We start from the raw sequence: 22,045 nt of genomic DNA on the forward strand, positions 1-22,045 counted from the left end.
AAAAGTTCCACAAATGTGCTCCATGCAGACGCTTGCACGCGAGTGAGTTATAAGCTCCATGCTGTAACTCAACTGAGGGGAACAAATGACCAATGAGCTGATGCAGTCTCACAATGTACTGCACTATAATGGAAGGCAATGGCATGGATAACCGTTCCCCCATGGAAAATTTGATCATGGCCCTTCTCTCTCTCTTTCCCGCTCTTTGTATTTCTCCCCCTCCCTCTCTCTCTCGCTCTCTCACTCTCTCTTTGATCCCAGCAGTGAGTCCAGGCTCTACAGTGAATCTCAATTACTGACACACACACACCATAAAGAAAAGTGGGAAAGAAGAAAATGGAGAAGAGAGGAGGGGGTTTGTGTGTGAGAGACAGAGAGACTGAGATAATGAGACGAGAGGAGCTGTAATGTTTTCATCTTCTAATATTACCATACCTATTGGACAGTGTAATTACATACACATCTGGATATTAATTTAGTTCAAAGGTGGATGCCAGATTTGAACCATTTCATTCAGATTCACTGTCTTTTTCATACTACGGAGAGGAGCTCCATGGTCAAAAGATGCCACCTCAGTCAGACCATGATGATTCAGTTTGAAGTGTCAGTGCTGAAGATTTGTTCGTACATGTACCTTTTCGTGATGTTGTCATAGAGAAAAAAAATCACCCAGAACCTGGTAACTGAGACGCAAACAGTTTGGTTTTATGTATTTAATAAAGTTTTTTTTGTTTTTTTCATATCGTCACTGAACTTTACTCCACAGTTTAATAGTTTAATTGCAGTACCCAGGTGGATGCTATCATTTATTACACATTAAAATGCCATAACAACTGAAACAGGTACAATTACTGTCCCAGTGTGGCTGCTGACATTTAATCCAAATGTCCCAGATGTCCCACAAGTTTGACTTTGTTGAAACTTGAAGAGGCATCACATTATTTTGAGTGTCACAATATTTTTCTGCATCTCTTGTTGGGCATGTTCCTCTATTTGTAGTTTCACTTTCTACTTTACTTCTACTCAAATACATTCTCTGGCTTTGTCTTATTATGTTTTTTGTTTTGTTTTAATGTATGTACTCAGGACTCTCCGGAAAGCGGCGTTGATACTGGATACTGGATTATCCTTGTCAAATGAAATCAAGTAAAAGTAACCGTTTTAACACCACTACTGGTTGTTGTCTTGTGGCATTTTCAGAGGAACAGCAGAAGGAAGAGGAGGAGGAAGAAGAGCCGCTGAAGGGAAAAGATGAAGAGGAGCAGCGCATTGCTGATATGGGCCGTCCCATGCTGGGAGACCACGTCAAACTGGAGGTCATAATAGAGGAGTCGTATGAGTTCAAGGTAAGGCAGAGGGCGAGAGTTTGTGTATGTGGTCACCGGTCAGATAAATGAAAGTCTGATCTGAGATTGATGAATTGCCAGAGATGGCTTCAATATGCAAGCCATTTCACTTTTGGTCAATTTAACTTAGCTTTCCAAAAGTACAAAAAAGACAAACAACCAACCTGCCGTATTGGCTCTAGCTTCATAAATGTGTCACTTTTAACTGCCACCAAATCAAATGACCTCACACACGGCTCTGAAATGTGACCGATTCACTTTTTTTATTGTTCTGAAGACATGCACTCCATCCATCGTTTCTGTTTTGATAAGTAATCCAAAAACTAAACACGAGTCTCACGCATGACCTTGAACAACGGGATGATTTCATCACACAGAGGAAACATCATGGCCGTCGAATCACATCAGTAAACACTATTAATCATCTGTGGGGATGAAACACTGAAACACACACATCACCAAACATCAAGGACATTCAACAAATGACACAGAGTAATACTACATTACATTGAGTGGTCACAGCAGACACACACACACACACACACACACACACACACACACATACAAATACATGCACACAAGAACAACACATCACCTCCCTAAAATATTACACTGACTCACACACTTATAAAACGGTTCCACTTCATATAGGAAATAACTGTGTGACCCTTTTGTGTGCATCCTTTCCTCGCTCTCCCTCTCCCACGCGTACTCCTAAGACAAGTTAGAATGCAATTAACATTTGTGTGTGTGTGTGTGTGTGTGTGTGTGTGTGTGTGTGTGTGTGTGTGTGTGTGTGTGTGTGTGTGTGTGTGTGTGTGTGTGTGTGTGTGTGTGTGTGTGTGTGTGTGTGTGTGTGTGTGTGTGTGTGTGTGTGTGTGTGTGTGTGTGTGTGTGTGTGTGCTAATGCATGTTCTTTGCTGCCGCTCCACCTACGCACTCACTCGAGACAGAAAGACAGCCAATAACACCCAGTAATAGCTCGGCACTTGTCAGGATGCTATACTTTGTCAAGTAGTTTTGTATGGGAGCATGTCACCGGATCCTATAGTTACCTACAATACTGCCCACAGACAGATAGTGGAGTAGAACAGTGTGAGAGTGTCTGACAAAAACAGATCGAAGGAGAGAAAAGAAAAGTTGCGATAATGGAAAGTTAGGAAAATAAGATAACAATAACACCACACAACCAGGCGATAGACTCCTTTCCAGTGCCAGTAGATGAGTATGCTCGACTTCATGAACACGCTGCATAACATGGTTAGGAAAGGAGGAGGAGGAGGACAATGTAACAGTGGTTATTTCCTTTCTATACCTCAGACTGTCTTTCAAACTCGATGCAGACTAATTTGGAACAATGTCCGAGCACTGCTTGGGCAGAGACGGACAGGATTTGTGGCTGATAGATGATAGAAGTTACTAAATCATAGCATCGCGCCAGAAAAGGGGGAAAAATGAACGTGTCCAACCAGGTTGTCTGTCTCTGTTTGTCTCTATGTGCCCTGCGAGAGACTGGCGTCCTGTCATGGGTGTACCCCGCCCAAATGTCAGCTGGGATCGGCTCCAGCCCCCTGCGACCCCGTTGTTGAACAAGTGGTTGAAGATGATGGATGGATGATGGATGAATGACAATCAGACAAATAGAAAACTGAGAATTGGGGAAGTTGTGATGTCGTGTTTTAGTGACAGACAGACTTGTTGAGTGAGAAGGAGAGATTTATCATAGTGCAATGAATTATGGATCAGTACCAGGTGCTATCACTGTTACTTGGTACCCTTTGTGACATTATACTGGTGAGAGAAAATTCTGGTGTGAAACAACACTTCACACCAGTCCAGCTGAGTCCAAACTAATGATCTGAGGGAGGAAATGACAATGGAAACCTAAACGTGACACAGAATGAGAAAGAAGGTATTAGGAAGACGAGTATGGTTAAATAAACACTCCACATACAAAAGGAAGAGTAAAAGCTGTTTTTGTGTTTGTGTGTTTGTGTGTGTGTGTGTGTGTGCGTGTGTGTGCGTGTGCATGTGCGTGTGCGTGTGCGTGTCCACAGCAGCAGCTCAAGGCACAATTGACACCCTTAAGCTCCATTCAACACAATTAGTATCCCAGTTTCTCTCTGAAGTGGAGAGAAAAGGAAAGAGCAATCCCCACTGCTTCGCTAATTAGTGTTAAGTGTGTGTGTGTGTGTGTGTGTGTGTGTGTGTGTGTGTGTGTGTGTATGTGTGTGTCCATGTGTTATCTCAGTTTCTTCCTTTTGAAGAAACCAACAAAGACATATAAAGACTAGGAATGGCAGAGATAAGGAAGGAGAGAAGGAGGACGGAGGGAGTATGGAAAGAAGGTTGGAAAGGAAAAGGGGGAAGAAGCAAATAGGCAACATTATTTTGCATATATTTTGTTAATTCCTATGTAAATATGTGTGAAAAATTAAATTATTCCTATATTGATGTGTGTTTTCCACTCCCAAAGTCTGTCTGTACATACTCATGCTTTGTAGACAAACATTGCTCAGACCCACAGAACTTATTACTATTTTCCTATAAACCATTTCCAGTTAATACATATACCAATTAAGTCTGGTTTAATTGGGAGCAATGTGTATAAAATCATGCTAGGATATTTTCATTCGATGGACTGTTGCAGGCATAAAAAAGTCTCGGCTATAAATATTTTAACATTTTATTGAGTGCACATCATATAGCTTCAATTAGGAGTTGGACCAAGCTGGAACAGAGTACATCTGTGACACTGAGTGGAATAAGATGATATTTTTTCTCAAAATTGAGACCACATTTCCCATAACCCCCCCCCCCCCCCACGCACACACCCACACACACACACACACACACCTAACTATCTAACTAACTCTAAGGTGCATAGGCAGCCTGTGGAGGGAGGTCTGAATGGGTGTTATGTGCTCCCTCTTACAGGCTCCAGTTAAAAGGCAAACAGCAGCATTTTGAACCAACTGGAGACGTGCGAGGAAAAGATTGGCTTACTCCAAAATAAAGTGCATTACAGTAATCCAGCAAAACAGTGCTGACATGCCAGAATGGGCTTCACCTTTGCCAACTGTCTTAGATGAAAGAAGCTGCGCCTATTTGATGATCGAATTTAAAGTCACTGTCCATCTTAAACCACAAGTTTAAAACTGTTGTTCACATACAGTGCCAAGGGTTCCAAGTCAGCCATAGCCATTTGGACAAAACACCATCACTTCTGTTTTCTTTTCATTAAAACTTAAAAAGTTTATGGCCATCTGAGTTTCAATGTCATCAAGATAAAACAGAAGTGGTTTGATTGAGAAAGCATCTTCCTTATTCAGTGGCACATACATCTGACTGTCATCTGCATACAGTAGCAGTGGAAAGAGATGCCATGCTTTCTAAGAATGGGACCCAGAGGAAGTGAATACAGTGAGAAGAGCTGGGGCCCTAAAATTGAATCTGTGGAAACCCATTTGAGAGAGGAGCGGAGGAATGGAGGAGGATTCAAAACCAGCCAGGCTTACACACATAGCTCCGTCTGCCAGTTGAGACCTGAACCATTCCTGGGTACTACTAAAGGAGTTAACATGTCTCCATTTGTCTGTCACTCCTGTCACCAGAAATTCTGAAAACTTTTGCGTTTGCTCTGACAGGACAGGAGTAAAGCAATCTAAGAAATGGATCATTTTTCGCTAAATAAAGATTTTATGAAATTAGGTGGCATCCTGAACAGTTAACAGGCTGGTGTCTCCCAATCTAACCATCATTATTATTGACAGAACACGGTGGACAAGCTGATAAAGAAGACCAACCTGGCTCTGCTTGTGGGAACCAACAGCTGGAGAGACCAGTTCATAGAAGCCATCACTGTGAGCGCAGGTAAGGCCAGCGGAGAGGTGTGAGTGTTTATCAATCTGACAGTTCATGCATCAAACTTCTAATTTAAACGGGGTCATCTAAGGTGGTTTATTAGAGCAGGTGTGTGTGAGAGTGTGTGGCATATCACATTTTCTTGCACAGCTGCAGTTTTATAGTCTGCTGAGCTGTATGTGGTCCTCTGCTGTGTGCGTTCTCATGATCAATATAACCAAAACTATCAGAAATCTGATGTTGAATGTGTGTGGTTTGCTACTTTAATCGTTCCAACTGCATCAAATAATGGCAATGAATGCAATGATTTAATTGTCCATTGGAGTCAAGTGTGTGTGTGTGTGTGTGTGTGTGTGTGTGTGTGTGTGTGTGTGTGTGTGTGTGTGTGTGTGTGTGTGTGTGTGTGTGTGTGTGTGTGTGTGTGTGTGTGTGTGTGTGTGTGTGTGTGTGTGTGTGTGTGTGTGTGTGTGTGTGTGTGTGTACTTGAAAGTGGGCTGGCCTGGTTTGATGGTTTGGACAGACAAACGCTGACCAGATGGGCGATTCTGTGGAGAGCAGTAGTGGCAGCGATTGAATGTGTTTCAGCCTCCACAATGACAGAAGAACAACGATGTGTGTGTGTGTGTTTGGTGAAGAGAGGAGTAGAGAAAGAGTGAAATGTTTGACACTTATATATCCTGTCATGATCTGTTTTCAGCTATGATGATGTTAATGTTGCATGAAAGGGGAGAGAGAGAACATTCAAGTGAACAGGGAGAAATAAGGAAACCTGGTGTGTCAGAGAGACCACGTATTTTGCAGAGATTGACGGGGACAGAGAGCGGCTGCATGCAGTGAGAAAAAGCCATTGAGAAGAAACACGCGTGGGAAGCAGAAAAAGCATGCATAAAAAGAGAAATGCATGGGATGAAAGAATGCATGTATGAAGACAGAGTAGGAAAAGATGGAACATGCGATAGAAAGAACTGATGCAATAAGTAAGCTCGCTTGAAAAGATAAAACTGGTTGTAGAAAACAGAGAAAAGAAAAAGAGGAAGCATTCTTTTTCTGTTTCACTGCAGAATTGTCACAGTTCATTGGTTAGTAGTGGTAACTTGCCCTCTGGAGGCAGGATAGTATTACTGCATCTCATCGATGAAGAGAGAAGTAAATTCTTCAAATAAAAAGTTCTTTCTGCTGAGACGTTTCTGCTTCAACATTCACTTCTCAGTCAGACAGTGATGAGCTCTATTTCTTCTCAATTTCTTTTACTCAATTTCTTTTACTGTATATACAGTTAATCTCTGAGTAGCAAGAGGGGTTTAGGGTTTCAAACCTGCACTCGTGTCTACACTTTGCAAGTTCCCCTTGTGTGGGTGTGGGTTTTCTCTGGCTTCCTCCCTAAGCTCAATGATATGCAGGTGTTGGGTTAATTGTTGACTCTAAATTGCCCGTAGGTGTAAATGGGAGCGTGAAAGGTTTTCTATCTATGTTTCAGTGCTGTGATTGCCTGGCAGCCTGTCCAGGGTGTACACCGCCTCTCGTCCAGTGTCAGCTGAGATCAGCTCAAGCTGCTCCGCGGACATACATTATATATAGATATAACAGCATAAGCAGTAATAGATAATGGATGGATAATATTTTATTGTAAGTCTGTATCATTTGAGTGGCTAATTTATAGCCACTTACCTCTGGTAATTTTAGTTCCTATCTGCTACTGTTGCACATGGGACAATTGTAAGTGTAACAGGGAGTCTGATTTGAACCCCTTGAGAGTTGACACTGATTAATGATTATTATAAGCTCACTTATTTCCCACAGCTACAGCACATCAAGAATGTAAGGCAACACTTTAATGAACTGTATATAAAGATAGAATAACTATTAGCGAGGAGCAAATCGTGGGTGAAATGGAGCAAAATATTTTAGTATTAGTTTGGTGTTATTTAAATATTAAAATAGTGCAAATGATCGCTCTAAATGCAATTGGACAAAAACAATCACCCAATTTGCTGCTGCTGCTGCTGCTGCTGTCTGTGTACTGCTGAGTGCTGTTTGTCTATAGCCTGCCCAATCACTTTAGTGCCTTCAAATAACTTTATCGTGTGTGTGCATGTGTGCGTGTTTGTTTGTGCTTTACTTAGCCAGCCTGTCAGCCAGCCTTTGTTGGCGAACTGATGCCATTAATGTAAAGGCCTGTCTTAGCTCTCTTATCTTGGATTAGCTTGTCTAGGATGACAGAGCACTGCATGCTTGTGTGCGTGCATGTGTGCGTGTGTGTGTGTGTGTGCATGTGCATGTGCGTGTGCGTGTGTGTGTGTGTGTGTGAGCGACGAGGCTCTTTCACTCATATGGCTTCATTAGATTTGGTTCACACAAAGATTGAATTTTCAAAGGATTCAAGGAACTGTTACGGGTCAGCTGTAGCACATAGAAGTTGAAAAGCCAAATCCGATTCTAAACCACATCAAACTGGAGAACGATCGGTTCTTCGGGGCCCTAAAATCTGAAGCTGATTGGATTGGGGGTAGTTCAAAGTGTTTGAGATCAAGAGCTGGTTGGACGCTTAGAGATTAAACTGGCAGCTGATTGGACAGACGTCCAGTGGCGATCTTTCTTTATTAAGAACGGGAATGAGAACATGGAAGGAGTGGAGCACAATGAGAACGATCAGGTGCATGCTATACTAGAAAAGAAAAAAAATGTAGTACATTGTTTTTAGTTACATCATGTGAAGATCGACGTTTGGTTAGAGGAACAGGAAGCTGTGATCAATCTGAAATCAGTTATTTTACAGGAGAAATGCTGTCAAATCAAACACGGTCAAAATAAGCTACTGATATGTAGCCTACATCAAGTTGCACCTTTTAAAGCAAAGTGCTTCACAGATGCAGAAAGATAAGAAACATTGATATGCAGCTAAAAACAGGAAGGACACATATACGAATACACAGGACACAAATAAAATGCAGCCCCTCTACAGTGAAGGCAAGTCAGTAGATATTATGTGTGAACTGCGTAGATTATTGTGGTCGGATTGCAGAAAATCCTCATTCAGTGCACGCCATGGTACAATAAATGTAACTCACAGCGACTTATGTCATCTTATCTTTGCTGATTTAACTTTAATCAGAAAGGATAAAGGTGCATTTAATAGATTTAGGTGGACTTATCCTTCACTATGGTCCCATATTTCACTTCCTTTTCTCTCTTTCTCTCTGCCCCATTTACTGCACTGCCTCTTTCCACTTCTCCCACACTCTCTCACCATCCCCCAATTAATTACCAAACATAGGAGGGAGGGTCAAAGATTAATGATTTCTCCTGTGGAATACAAATGTGTTGAGTCCCTGATGTATGTACAAGGAGGAAACGAAGGGACCAGGCTGTGGTATAAGGCCAGGTCAGGTTCACCTCTTCAGGGCTTGGTATCTGGTTGTTTTTCCCTCATGCATGGACAGATGGGTGGGCAGGTGAGAGCCGGAAATGAGATAAAAAGAAGGAAGAAAGTTGAAGATAGAGAAGAAAAAGAGACCAGGCGATCAGTTTACTGATATAAAGGAAGAATAAAAAGGGAAAATCTAAGTAAATAAAAAGAGAAAGAATAGGAATGGAGGAGCAAATGCAGGGGGAAAATATGAAAAGTGACTTAACACCCACTAAATCAGCTAAAATGGCTCCAACAACTCCTATTACTGCCTGGAAGGTGCAAAAAGAAATGTGGGGTTTAGAAAGAAAATAAAAGGAAGAAAATGACATAATGACGGACATTATGGAAAACAGCTAACAATCTCAGACATCTGTTCAAGGAGATTTTGTTGAGTTAATGTGGGCACACCATGTGCATACTTTTTTTACAGACTGAGCACACATATAGCCACTCACACACACACACACACTTGCACACACACACACACACACACACACTTGCACGATAAGCCCAAATAGAGACGAGCTTTAACTTGGCGGCTCATCCCCTCAAACACACACCGCTGGTTTCATGGGTTTGAACAAGTCCAGAGCGGCTGTCAGTGATACCCTGGTGGATTTAATACACACTGATAAGCTCTCTCTCTCCCTCCATCATCCTGCCTTACTCTTTCTTATCTCCTCTCAAACGTATTAGATGAAATTCACGATTAAAATCACTTTAAAGGAGCCTCAAATATTCTTTCTTCTTGACCAAAGACATTTAGAGTTTGTCATTGTCTCTCTCATCCTTACTCCCCATCTGAAGTGTCAGATTAAGCTCTTGAAGCCCTCCAGCGATCATTTTGGCCTCATATACGAAAATAAATATATATTTTGCTGCTTATCAGTTTATCAGTTCAATTAGAGGACGATTGAAGCTTATGAGCAGCTTTTCTGCTAAGATGGCAGCCATGAAAAGACATTTTAAATCTGCCAAGATTCAACCTTCAGGTCATTACAACACAACAACAATTTGGCAATCACACTGCACATACGTGTGCACACACACAAAATGCTGCAGACACTGTGACATTCATCTCAAAGCAAGAACCTTGCATTAAGCCCAGCCATTAAAGCACTCTGAAATGTCAGTGTGCTGGTGTTGTGTGTTTGTTCCCCCTTGTTCCCTTCTTTTTGTGTGCGTTGCGTGGCTAATGGATCATTTTAAGCTAACACGGAGACAGTGAGAGACCATATGTGTGTTCGTCAATGTGCTCTTTTGCACGTATGCATGTATGTATGTGACAAGCCTGCCAAGTTCCCATTTGGTGAGCAGCTTGATAGTTATAAGTCCTTACCGCATCTGTTGCCATTCACATGCTATTATTTAAGAGCAAGATGTTTCTGTTTTTATGTAGGTAGTGTCAGGGCATGAAATTCGCATCCGCCCACGCGCCAAATGTGGGTAACTTTTGTGATTGACGGGTGAAACTGTCAATCTACCCGCAACGTTGGCATGTAGCCATTAATACAACACAACACTGAGCGACTGTTGGGCTGTTAAAAAACCACTGTGGCCAAAAATGTTGACTTCAGGCCCTGTGTAGTGTTATGTACCTTAAAGGGAGAAGTCTGCCATTCTGGACTCCACCTTAATAGAATAAGGCTATTCCTCCATACATAACCCATACAGACTTGGGCCTAAACACTCTGTTTTGCATTCTCATGCCGTAAACAGTGGTGTTCTGAGATTTAGCTGAAAAACATTTTCATCACTCACTGCTCCATCCAGCGCTCAAGAATCGAGGCACAAGAGAAAGAGGAGAAAACAATTTCAGAATCTGTGGGAAAAAAAATGCTCTCTAAGTTGAGTTGAAGGGGCAGGCACAGCGGAGTAGTGGTTAGCACTGTCACCTCACAGCGAGAGGTTTCTGGGTTCCAATCTTCTGTGTGTAGTGTGCATGTTCTCACTGTGTTCATGTTGGTTTTCCCCATTTTCAAGATTCCTCCCACAGTCCAAAGACATGCATGTCAGCGTGAGTGGTTGTGTGTCTCTGTGTCAGCCCTGTGATAGAGTGGCAGGGTTTAACCCGCTTTGCTCCCATTGTCAGCTGGGACTGGCTGGGATAAGCAGTTGCAGATGGATGGAAGTTTAGCTGAAGCTAGTCTTAGCTGGCTAAATCAAGTGGGTCCACAGTTAAGATCGAAGTGGCATGGCATTAACATGACCCCGCCAGATGGATTGATTCGCATAATTCACATCTGCTCTGCAAAGCCATCTGGAAACTCTTAGTTGGAGATCTTTTGGGAAATACTGGTTGCTGATTGGATAAATCATCTATCTATCACCACCTATGTTGATGATAGACAGGCCAAATCAACCACTCAGATCAACAAAGCGTATGACGTACTAACAGAGCGTTGAGATCAAAGTAAACAACATGTCGGATATTTGCCGTTTGTGTAACGTTCATTTTTGGATAGAAGGCACAATTTCAGGTGCCAGGGCCAAATTACAATAGAAGGATCCAAGAGAAAAATTGTTAGCCAGCGGCTTGCTCAATAGCTGCGCTCTTGTCATCCGCGGAAGCCGCCATGTTTTTTACTCTGAACAGTCGCTTCTTGTTACGTCACACTTCGAGCCCTCTCATAAACCAACGCTGATGGGTTCAGTCACTTGGGCAACCTTCTCCAAATTTTCTCTGGCGCAGGTTACCAGACTGATCGGCGAGTAAAATACAATGCCTTTCCTTACTAGTCCTTTAAAAGAGGGCGAGCATGTGATCTTAGATAAAGTCTGCAGGGTTAATTAATGTGGTTTCATGCCCCTGACTAGAGGGACCAGAGGCACCAACATTGTTACAGGTTAGAGGGATTTCAATAAAACATAAAAACTTTGTTCATCCACATCAACATGGTCTTGTTTAAAGGACATATCCTTGTTGAACCAGACTAAAAGCACAACCACCAACAAAGGAGGGTAAAAAAAATCAATGAAAAGGAAATCATGGGAGAGAGGGATTGTTAGGACTGAGAGTGAGGGAGAAAAGTGAAAGCAAGAGATTTATGTGCAAACACTCCACACTCCACTGCCCTATAATTACTGAATCCAAGCCATGTTGTTCATCACCTGCTCCTGCGTGTGTGTGTGCGTGTGTGAGTGAGTGTGTGTGTGTGTCCAAAGTAGCCCAGTATGTACCCGAGGGAAGTGTGTAGGTAATGGGTGTTCAAGAAAAAAACATAGAGGTAGAGTTGTTATCATTTTTACTGTGCGTTCTGACGACAAACATCAGATTTCTTTAAAGTATAAGAGTGGAATTATTCTTCATCTTCCTTATTGCAATTTGAACTTGTGCCAAAGCTTCATTTCACTTTAGTGATGGGCTTTTGTGTCTTAAACGTACAGCAGAGAGAGAGACCTACGACCTTTCATTGGTCAAATGTGACTGTTTCTACAATGGTTGTGCTATTTGCAAATGAATAGTCTTTTTTCAGTAACACTCATCGCAGTGCAGTTCACGTCACCACCTGTCTGTCGTTGCTGTGCAGTAACTGTAATTTGCATCCTTTAGGCAGTGAATGACAACGTAGGATCGAAACAGCGACTGATTATTTAATTGATTTGTTTACTGACTGAATGATTGGATTGACAAAAGACAGACTGACTGTATGTGACAACTGCTCATATAATCCATCTGACAGAGAGATAATAAATTAAGAAGTACTTTATAAATCCCTCGGGGAAAATCAGTTTTTGCACACACACACACGTGTAGGAAATACAAGCAGAGATATAGATGTAGAGAGATGCAAGAGTGATGGGTCTGACACTTAGTCAGTGCCACAGGCAGTTCGGGGGTTCAGTGCTTTTGGCATCGCACAGAAGGTGAACTGTTTTGAACCTCTCCAGCTACCAGTGCAAGACAAGCTGTCAAAGAACAGTGCCTTTCAAATTTGATGTAAGCTGGTATTCTTTTGGTCGAGAAATGTAGCTACTCATTGACCACACACTTTTAATCATGGAATTCAATTAATGAATAAATAAAGTCAATAGAAATTAATTAATTTTGATGTAGAGCAGGAGGGGCGGCACTCTCTGTGAGCCCGCCACCACTGATGGATTAGATTATGGATATGTTTTGGTAAATGCAAGGAGGTTTGTTCAAAGACCTGCTGGGTTCTCAAAAATGTGACTTATTTTTATTTTTTCACAGTTGTTGCAGCTTATTTCTATGACTGTGACTGGAATATTAACATCAGTGTCAAAACATCACTAACGAGAGGCACAAACTGGGGCTGCATTTGAAGATTTATGGATGAATGACAGGCTGTCTTGTGTGTGACGTTCTTGCCTGTGTGTGTGTGTGTGTGTGTGTGTGTGTGTGTGTGCGTGTGTGTGTGTAAGTGTGTAAACAGGCAGTGTTATGACTGATTCCCACAACTTCCCAGTGCTCATATCACTTGAAGCACACAGTCCTACACCCAGACACACTCATGTACGCACACCTTGCTTGGCCAACAATGTAGAGATGGGCTTCAGGGTGTGTGTGTGTGTGTGTGTGTGTGTGTGTGTGTGTGTGTGTGTGTGTGTGTGTGTGTGTGTGTGTGTGTGTGTGTGTGTGTGTGTGTGTGTGTGTGTGTGTGTGTGTGTGTGTGTGTGTGTGTGTGTGTGTGTGTGTGTGTGTGTGTGTGTGTGTGTGTGTGTGAGAGAGAGAGAGATTAGATATTTATTGATGTCAAGTCCACTAGCATGCTACTGTCTCTCAATAGAAAAGGGCTGAGTGAGCAGCTGCCAGATTAGCATGAGAAGCTAACCATTGAGCAACTCATAGATGTAATTGTGTTTTTTATTCCCTGCTGCTTGGGATATTATTTTGTCTTTTATTTTCCCTCCCTGGCTCCAAATAAACTGCAAAGACGGCTGGTGTCACAGTCAGTGGAGTAGGGAGGCTGTCGCTGGCATTTAGAGAGGGACAATAGGTTGTAGAGGGATGAGGGAGATTTAGAGGAATGAAGCGGGAAAGTGACAGAGAATATTCAATTATTTAAAGGCTATATCAGCAAAGTGTGACCAAGGATGAAAAGAGTGTGCATGACGGAAAGGAAGAGAAGAAGAAGAGAATTACTTTTGGATAAACTACTTTATCAGTATAACGCCTAGCTGAGCATGGAAATAGAGAGACGAGAAGACGGTGTGCAAGTCAGGCATGGAAGGAAATAACAGCAGATAGAGAGAGAGGGAAGAAATCTAAGTCAAATAAGAGAGACAGACGAGTGTTGCTGACACGTTACCGGTCATTACAGCTTCTAGATGCTTAACATTTTGTTAAAAAACCCTGTTCAGGCACTTGGGAAGAGATTGTTGTCTTGTTGTCTTTATGTTGAATCAGTTAACAGAGACCTGGCGCATGGCACAGGATGTGTTTGCATATTTACCAATGTTAATGAAGTTGGGACATGCGCATTATGAAGGGCAAAGTGCGACAACGGAGGCCCCGTACTGTTGAGCAACTGAAGTCGTACATCAACGACAAAGCTTCAGCAGTCAGTGTCCTCAGTTCCCGAACACTTATATTGTTAAAAGGAAAAGTGATGTAACACAGTGGTAAACATGCCCCGTCCCTGCTTTTTTGGAACGTGTTGCAGGCATCAAATTCAAAGAGTGAATATTTACAAAAAAACAACAATGTTAATCAGTTTGAACACAAATATCTTGTCTTTGTAGTGTGTTCAATTGAATATAGGTTGAAAAGGATTTGCATTTTACACAACGTCCCAACTTTATCGGAATTGGAGTTGTAAATAAAAACACCATCTTTCACTAAACTTTACCAAGTCATGCTGCTGACCACACATGGGACTGAGGATGCAAACCCTTTCTTATGTCACAGTCCTGTGCTCTGTACTCCATTCATGGCAACCATGTGGTACATCCTCTGTGAAAAAACAAAACAATAAAACAACAACAATATTGCCAGCAACCAGCCATGGTAATGTTTCTCGTCAACATTGTACTCGATGAATTATAGTAACTGAGTAGTACAAACTCAAATGTATGGTTATTGTACTGTTACTATTCTCCCAATGTGGTTACCCCATATTGTGCCCATCCACGTAATAAACGGCCAAAAACACAGGAACAGGGGAAAAAAGAGACAAAGAGTCCAAGGCTGTGATAAAGAGATGCACATATAGATATTAGCAGAGAGAGAGCGCGAGAGAGAGTGCGCGAGAGGAGAGAGAGAGAAGAGAGAGAGAGAGAGAGAGAGAGAGAGAGAGAGAGAGAGAGAGAGAGAGAGAGAGAGAGAGAGAGAGAGAGAGAGAGAGAGAGAGAGAGAGAGAGAGAGAGAGAGAGAGAGAGAGAGAGAGAGAGAGAGAGAGAGAGAGAGAGAGAGAGAGAGAGAGAGCTCTCCATACAGCCATTACAGACTGTGTGGGAGGGAAGGAGAACTGCTGAAAGTAAAAAGTGACATAACTCAAGTAGAGAGTTTAGTTTTATAATTCATCACTGTGTGTGTGTGTGTTCCAAAGCAATATCCTTGATAATGCCATCGCTCTCTGCACTGACCTTCTACTGTTCATTTATAGTTAGTGAACAGTGCTCCCTATGAAAAGCAAAGATATCTATTTTTAATTGCATTAAATAAGGTATGTGGCTCCTGAGGAGACTGTTGGCTCTATTTCAGTACATTAATCTTTGTTTGAACTCTTTCTAATTCATAGTAATTGCACAACACACAGCCTGGATGGGGTTCATGAATTGTGTTTAATGGCTCTAATATCAGGCAGTCTTGTAACTTAATCCTTACAACAGAAGGTCAGCACTCAGTGTCACCAGCCACACTTTGACTGGATTTGAGATCATTGTGGTTATAAGTAGAGCTTAGTACAATTCAAGTGTGGTTTTCTGCAGATTATTCTGTTTTTATAACCTGTTGACGGTTTTGTGAATGTAATTTATCCACTAAAGTTGAAGTGTGCATATGTCTAAGCCTCTGTTATCCACAATTTACTTTCCAAAATTTCAAAACAAAATGCTCTGCAGGACCGACATCCAATCATTGGAGATTGCTGCTTGCATCATTACTGGGAGTAATATTTACTGCAGATAATGACTGTTTCCAAATGTCTTTTCATACACGAAAGGGGGGCCTGCCAGTTTGGGAGTTGTCTCAGGTCTGGCCGCGGGGGTGTGCTGTCCCGTGGACAGTGCCGGCCCGGGCGACTAGAGGGCTCTGCACCTTGGTGCGGAGGCTCCTGTCTGCCTGGGTTGGGGTGGTCTCTGTGGCGGTGCTCCCTGTGACCTTGGACTGGGATCTCTCCCGGTGTGGTTGGCCCCTCAAAGGTAGCTTCCCCTAGCCTCCTCTGTACCTCAGGTCTCTCTGCCTGGCCATGTCTCTGTAGTGATAGCTAGTGTTTTTGGAGGTGTGAGTATGTGTGTCCGTATGTCTGTGTGTCAGCGTTGCTGTGTGTGTTTGTGTGAATGTGTGTATGAACGTATACATATGTGTGTATGTCTCTGTGCATGATTGTGGGATGGTTGGGTTCTTTTAACTTTCTTCTCCTGATTTTTTTTGATGTTTCTCTTTGTCTGTACATCTCTGAATGAAAAGCGCCATATAAATAAAGGTTGATTTGATTTGATTTGATTTGAAAGGTATAAAAGTGGAACAAGAAACAAGCACACACTCTTGTCATTGGACACTCAAAATGAAGCGTTTCTCAGTTAGCCCTGTCTTAGAGCGCAGTTGCAGTGGTAGACTGATCCTCTCCAAACTCAGCTCAGTTTAGTGCACATATGGTTCATGGAAACAGCCGGTGGTCTCTTTTATTTATTCATTAGACTCTTTACAAATGGAACAACAACCAACTACACTGACGAGCGTAAAGACTGCAGACTTTGATTAGACTTTGATGCTGACATTGCACACATACTGTACCTGCCACTCAGTGGGTCAGAGAAGTCCAACTCTGAGTCTGATTTTTACATTTCTGTCACTATAGATTTAAGCTTGGAGTCGTGTGAAATAGAGAGGCCGAGACAGAGACCTTTAATCCTTTGCCCTTCAGGTGTCTCCGGTCAGCTGTGGACAGATAATATCCGCTCTCTCCCCAGAAGGGCTAAGCTGAGTTTGTCAAATCTTCAATTAGGACTTTTGGGCTTTTTGCACAGTATGTTACAGAATCAGAATCAGAATCAGGTTTATCGCCAGGCAATTTTCATTGCAAGGAATTTGACTTGATTTGACAGTGCCTACATAAATATAATCATGAACACAAGCAAACTAAACATACTGTATGGCATTGAATTATATACATGAAATACAAGTGAGTGTGTATGTATGACCAGTGCAGGTGGTAGTGTGCAAGTTAAAGTGTCCAGTGAAAAGGGGGGGGGGTTAATATAACACCTGTGATTTGGGTACGTTAATATAACGTATGACAATACAAAGGCTAAAACTGTGCTCGCTGCACAATACAAATGGTCTGAACAAAAACTATATAAAAACAAATAACCATGATGTGTTTCGTTGAGTGGCGACTGGCTCAGTGGAAGAGTGGGTTGTCCTCCATTCAAGAGATTGGTGGTCCGATCCCCACCTTCCCCGGTCCACATGTCGAAGTGTCCTAGGGCAAGACACTGAACCCTGAATTGCTCCCCGTGCTGCGCATGGGTGTGTAAATGTGGTATGAATGGTTAGATTAGATGGTCTGTAGATGTCCACTGCCATCAGTGTGAATGTCTGTGTGAATGGGTGAATGTGACAAACACTGTGAAAGCGCCTTGAGTAGTCAGAAGACTAGAAAGGCGCTATATAAGTACAAGTCCATTTACCGTAGAGGGTTGATTCGTGCTTGTAAATGATCAGTGTTTTGATCAAAAACTCCTTCACATGTGAGCTTGTAAATGCTGCCTCTCTCCTCTTTAACCACTCTTTCTCATCCCTCCTTCTCCCCCAGGAGAGGATGATGATGACGAAGAGTGCGGGGAGGAAAAGCTGCCGTCATGTTTCGACTACGTCATGCACTTCCTCACCGTCTTCTGGAAGGTCCTGTTCGCCTTCGTCCCGCCCACAGACTACTGGAACGGCTGGGCCTGCTTCGTCGTCTCCATCTGTATGATCGGTCTGCTCACCGCCGTCATTGGTAGGATTACAGCCGACAAGACCCGTGTTCGGACATAACTGATGTTATATTTAAGCGAATAAAAGTTAAAAGGTATTAAAAGTCCATAACAGGCAAATGATTGAATTACTTATTTTGTTATTTAAGGTTTAGAAATATTTACTGAGTGGATTCTTTACATTAAATTTATGTTAACTTCAGCGTCATGAAACAGAAAACATGTTAAAATATGTGTATTTTCATCTTCATTCAGTTTGATTTGGCCTGTATCTGTATATAAAGAGTATTTGACATTTGAGAACGCTGTGGTATAAAGCATAGTGGTGACGATCATGTTCCTTTTATATTATTACAGGGGACCTGGCCTCTCATTTTGGCTGCACAGTGGGCCTCAAAGACTCAGTCACAGCAGTAGTATTTGTTGCGTTGGGAACCTCTGTACCAGGTGAGTTTGTGTATTTGTGAGCACATTCATATACATGTCCGCTCTTATATTGATCCCTGCTGCTGTTTTAATTATCTTAAATATCCTACTATTAAACTTACCGCCAGCTTTAATCAAACACCTTTCTCTCTCTGCGTTTGCCATTTCGCTTCGTAAGGCCTCTATGGCCTTAAATACCCCGAGGTCTTCAATTTAGGAACAGATTTGTGTTAATCGATGATCCCTGTTCAGGGGGTTTACCTTGACATTTTCAGTTCCTTGCCTCAGTTCGTGTTAGTGGGAGCTTTATTCCTCTCATTTCTTATCTGAATGGTGCTGTATAAATAAACTCGCCTTGCCTTCAGTGAATATACTGCAGAATAAAACAAAGTGCTGTGTTCCTGCGTTGATGACTGTTTTATAAAGGCCTCATTCGAGTAAGTGCTCTTTTAAACAGTAGACTAATCAAGTAAAACAAAACAAAGAAGAAATTCAAATATGGAAAGTCCGCACAGTCGACTTTCACACCAAAACAGTGTAGCACCTGCAGTGCGGCAGGAATAAAGTAGTTTGCGTGGTTGTTTATGGTAATTTACATTTACTTATTAGTGAGCTTTGATCTTTAATAAGCACTAGGTTTTAGGAGGTACATGCAAGCAGCCATTTATGAGGAAACAACAATAGAGGATGAGTACATTTATTTATTTATGTCAGGCCCAGGCAGGAATGAGGACTCAGATGCGGAGGTTTGAAGATCAAAACTGAATTTATTAACTTGACGCCGAGAAACGTGGCACAGAGCAAAGTACAAAATAAAGACGCTCCGTCCAGGAGAAAAAACAGAAAGCAAAGTGAACCAAATAATTAATTAAACAAGGACGCTCCAACCAGGAGGGAAAAACAATGGAAAAAAACGAGAATTCAAAAACGCTACATGACCGAAAAGAACGAGGTCGCGGGTACAAGCGGCCGAAATGGGTTTTCTCAGGAGGATGGCTGGAGTCTCCCTTAGAGAGAGGGGGAGAAGTTCAGCATCCGTGAGGAACTCGGAGTAGAGCCGCTGCTCCTTTGCGTTAAAAAGGAGTCAGTTGAGGTGGTTTCAGGCATCTAGTAAGGATGAACCCTGGGCGCCTCCCTAGGGAGGTGTTCCAGGCACATCCACCTGGTAGGAGGCCTCGGGGAAGACCCAGGACCAGGTGGAGAGATTAGATCTCCACACTGGCCTGGGAACACCTCAGGATCCCCCAGTTAGAGCTGCTTAATGTGGCCCGGGAAAGGGAAGTTTGGGGTCCCCTGCTAAAGCTGCTGCCCCCGCAACCTGACCCCGGATAAGCGGATGAAGATGAGATGAGATGAGATGAGACACTTACTTTGACAAAACAAGAAATGCTATCAGCAGAACATGGAAAAAATAAACTCGGAGGCATGAACAAGACTGTAGGAAAAAACGCTGGATACATTCGACACACGGTACGACATAATCTGGCACCGAACAGGGGGAAAGACACGGACTTTATACACATGAGGGAAGGGGAACCACAGGTGGAAACAATCAGGAATCAGGGAATGGCGTCAGACCGGTGACACAAGAGGAATGGCAAGTGACCTGGAACGAGAGGAGCGTTATCTTTCAAAATAAAACCGGAAATGCACAAGAACAAAAACCCAAAGACATGACAGACCTCACCGCGGCGTGACAATTTATTTGTTAAATAAAGAAATGACTAGCTTTAAAAAAGTTATACTTACTGTATTTGAAGTTATTGAACGTCTAAAGAAAAAAAAAAAGAAAACGCCATCACGGTGAGGGAGTCTTTAGCATCACTGAACCAGAGCAGTTCCCAGTCTCTGCAGTGTTTCTGTATGTGTGGAGGCCTGTTAGAGGAAACAGTGCAGTCTGCAGACAGCTGCGTGAATCATCCTCTTAAATGTGAAGAATGAGTCGCGACTGCACCGGCTGGCTAAATATGTTTTAACCTTGGCCCCGGTATCCTGCCTCTGCACACACCCACGCACACATACACGGAACACACATGCAGACGTATAGCACATGATTGACTGCTAGATGTATAACACGCAGACCTATCAGCAACTGTGCAACTACAATTACTTTGACGAACAGACTAACACACACTCAAATACTTGCAACATACTGTATTATATCTAGAGGTACATTTGACCCTCTTGTTTATACATACACTCACACACACACACACACACACACACACACACACACACACACACACACACACAAACTCACACACACACCTGTGTTCGCCATATGTTATTAGCATAAGGCCATTTGTCATGTCAGGCTCAGGTGGTCTCTGTCCTCCCATTTAGGGAATTGGGGGAATAAAGTGATGTATTATATACTTTTCACACACATACACACACTTATAAATATATAAGCGTACATACAGAAAATGCAATAATTGAACACACAAGCAGAAATACACACTCGCTAAGGGTTGCATTTATGGACAAACACATTCACGCACAGAATTACAGAAATACACACACGCACACGCACAAGCACGAACAAGGTGTAGAGCTGCAAATTGGAAACAAAGTGTTTCGGCCTTTTCGTGACTTTCAGCCTTATTAACAGAATCTCATGTGGCCCCCCTTCACACACACAGACACACACATACACACACACACACAGGAGGAGAAAGAAAAACAGACCTCAAGTTCTGTGTGGTTATTGCAGTTAATATAACCTATCCTGTGCTGTGGCTCCAGGATGATTAACCTCGTTTATCACAGTTAGCAAGGCTACCACCCCCACCCCACACACACACACACACACACACACACACACACACACACACACACACACATTTATATAAATATACACAGTGGAGGTTTTAAAAGACAATTAGAAACTCCAGAAAATAAAATGTGCTGTTGGTTTGGGATTCAGGCAAACCCTCTGAGCCTCATCAATTTCCAGCTCCAGAGTATATTTAAGGTAGTGTGTCATCATTTCATGTTGGCCTCTGAAACTTAATAAATCTACATTTAAACAAGAAAAAGCCCTGTGGGACTCTATGGGATAAACAACTGTTATTGCTGTGCGATAAGTGTTACAAAATATCTAAAGACAATGTATTATTACAATATTTAATCAGTATGGTATTTAAGGTGAAATATAACCTTTTATATGTAGACTTAAGCAGAAACAGAAGCAAACTGCAGCTGTGTAAATGACATGGGAGGAAAGAATGTTTGACCTTTTTGAAATTTGTAATGGTAAAAGTGCCCCAAAACCTCAAGGGCATTAAAGGGGCATTAAAGTCTTGGGAAGACAAGAACAGAATTAGCTTGAGTTGGAGATACACGTTTTTCATCTGATCCACAGAGAATTAAGACACTCTGGCAAAGATTACCAGAATGATAATGTTTTTTTTTTCAGGAATAATGAAACATTTGCTTATTCAGAGATTAAAAAACACTACTAAAACACAAATAACGGTTAAAACGTTCTGATTCATACATACTTTCATGAAGCAAAGTATGGACTTTCTTTCCAACATGGTCTCTGGAGGTTGAAGAGACACAATGAGGCTTCAGATAGTCTCATCTCATCTCATCTTCAACCTCTTATCCGGGGTCGGGTCGCGGGGGCAGCAGCTTTAGCAGGGGACCCCAAACTTCCCTTTCGCAGGCCACATTAACCAGCTCTAACTGGAGGATCCCGAGGCGTTCCCAGGCCAGTGTGGAGATATAATCGCTCCACCTAGTCCTGGGTCTTCCCCGAGGCCTCCTCCCACCGGGACGTGCCTGGAACCCTCCCTAGGGAGGCGCCCAGGGGGTATCCTTATTAGATGCCCGAAGCACCTTAACTGGCTCCTTTCAACGCAAAGGAGCAGCGGTTCTACTCCGAATTACT

At 42.5% G+C, this 22,045-nt stretch overlaps 1 protein-coding gene across 2 annotated transcripts in view; it reads left to right on the plus strand.

Annotated features, from left to right (window-relative positions):
* slc8a1b (solute carrier family 8 member 1b) overlaps window positions 1-22,045 on the plus strand; it is a 134,151-nt gene that overhangs the window by 109,305 nt on the left and 2,801 nt on the right. For both annotated transcript variants that reach the window (XM_083922356.1, XM_083922355.1), the window contains exons 6-9: window positions 1,201-1,346; window positions 5,120-5,219; window positions 17,562-17,747; window positions 18,082-18,171. In XM_083922356.1, coding sequence (XP_083778482.1) covers window positions 1,201-1,346; window positions 5,120-5,219; window positions 17,562-17,747; window positions 18,082-18,171 — 522 coding nt within the window. The remainder of the gene's footprint in view (window positions 1-1,200; window positions 1,347-5,119; window positions 5,220-17,561; window positions 17,748-18,081; window positions 18,172-22,045) is intronic.

This window comes from Echiichthys vipera (assembly GCF_963691815.1).
Source record: "Echiichthys vipera genome assembly, chromosome: 11".
NCBI classification, from domain to species: Eukaryota; Metazoa; Chordata; class Actinopteri; order Perciformes; family Trachinidae; genus Echiichthys; species Echiichthys vipera.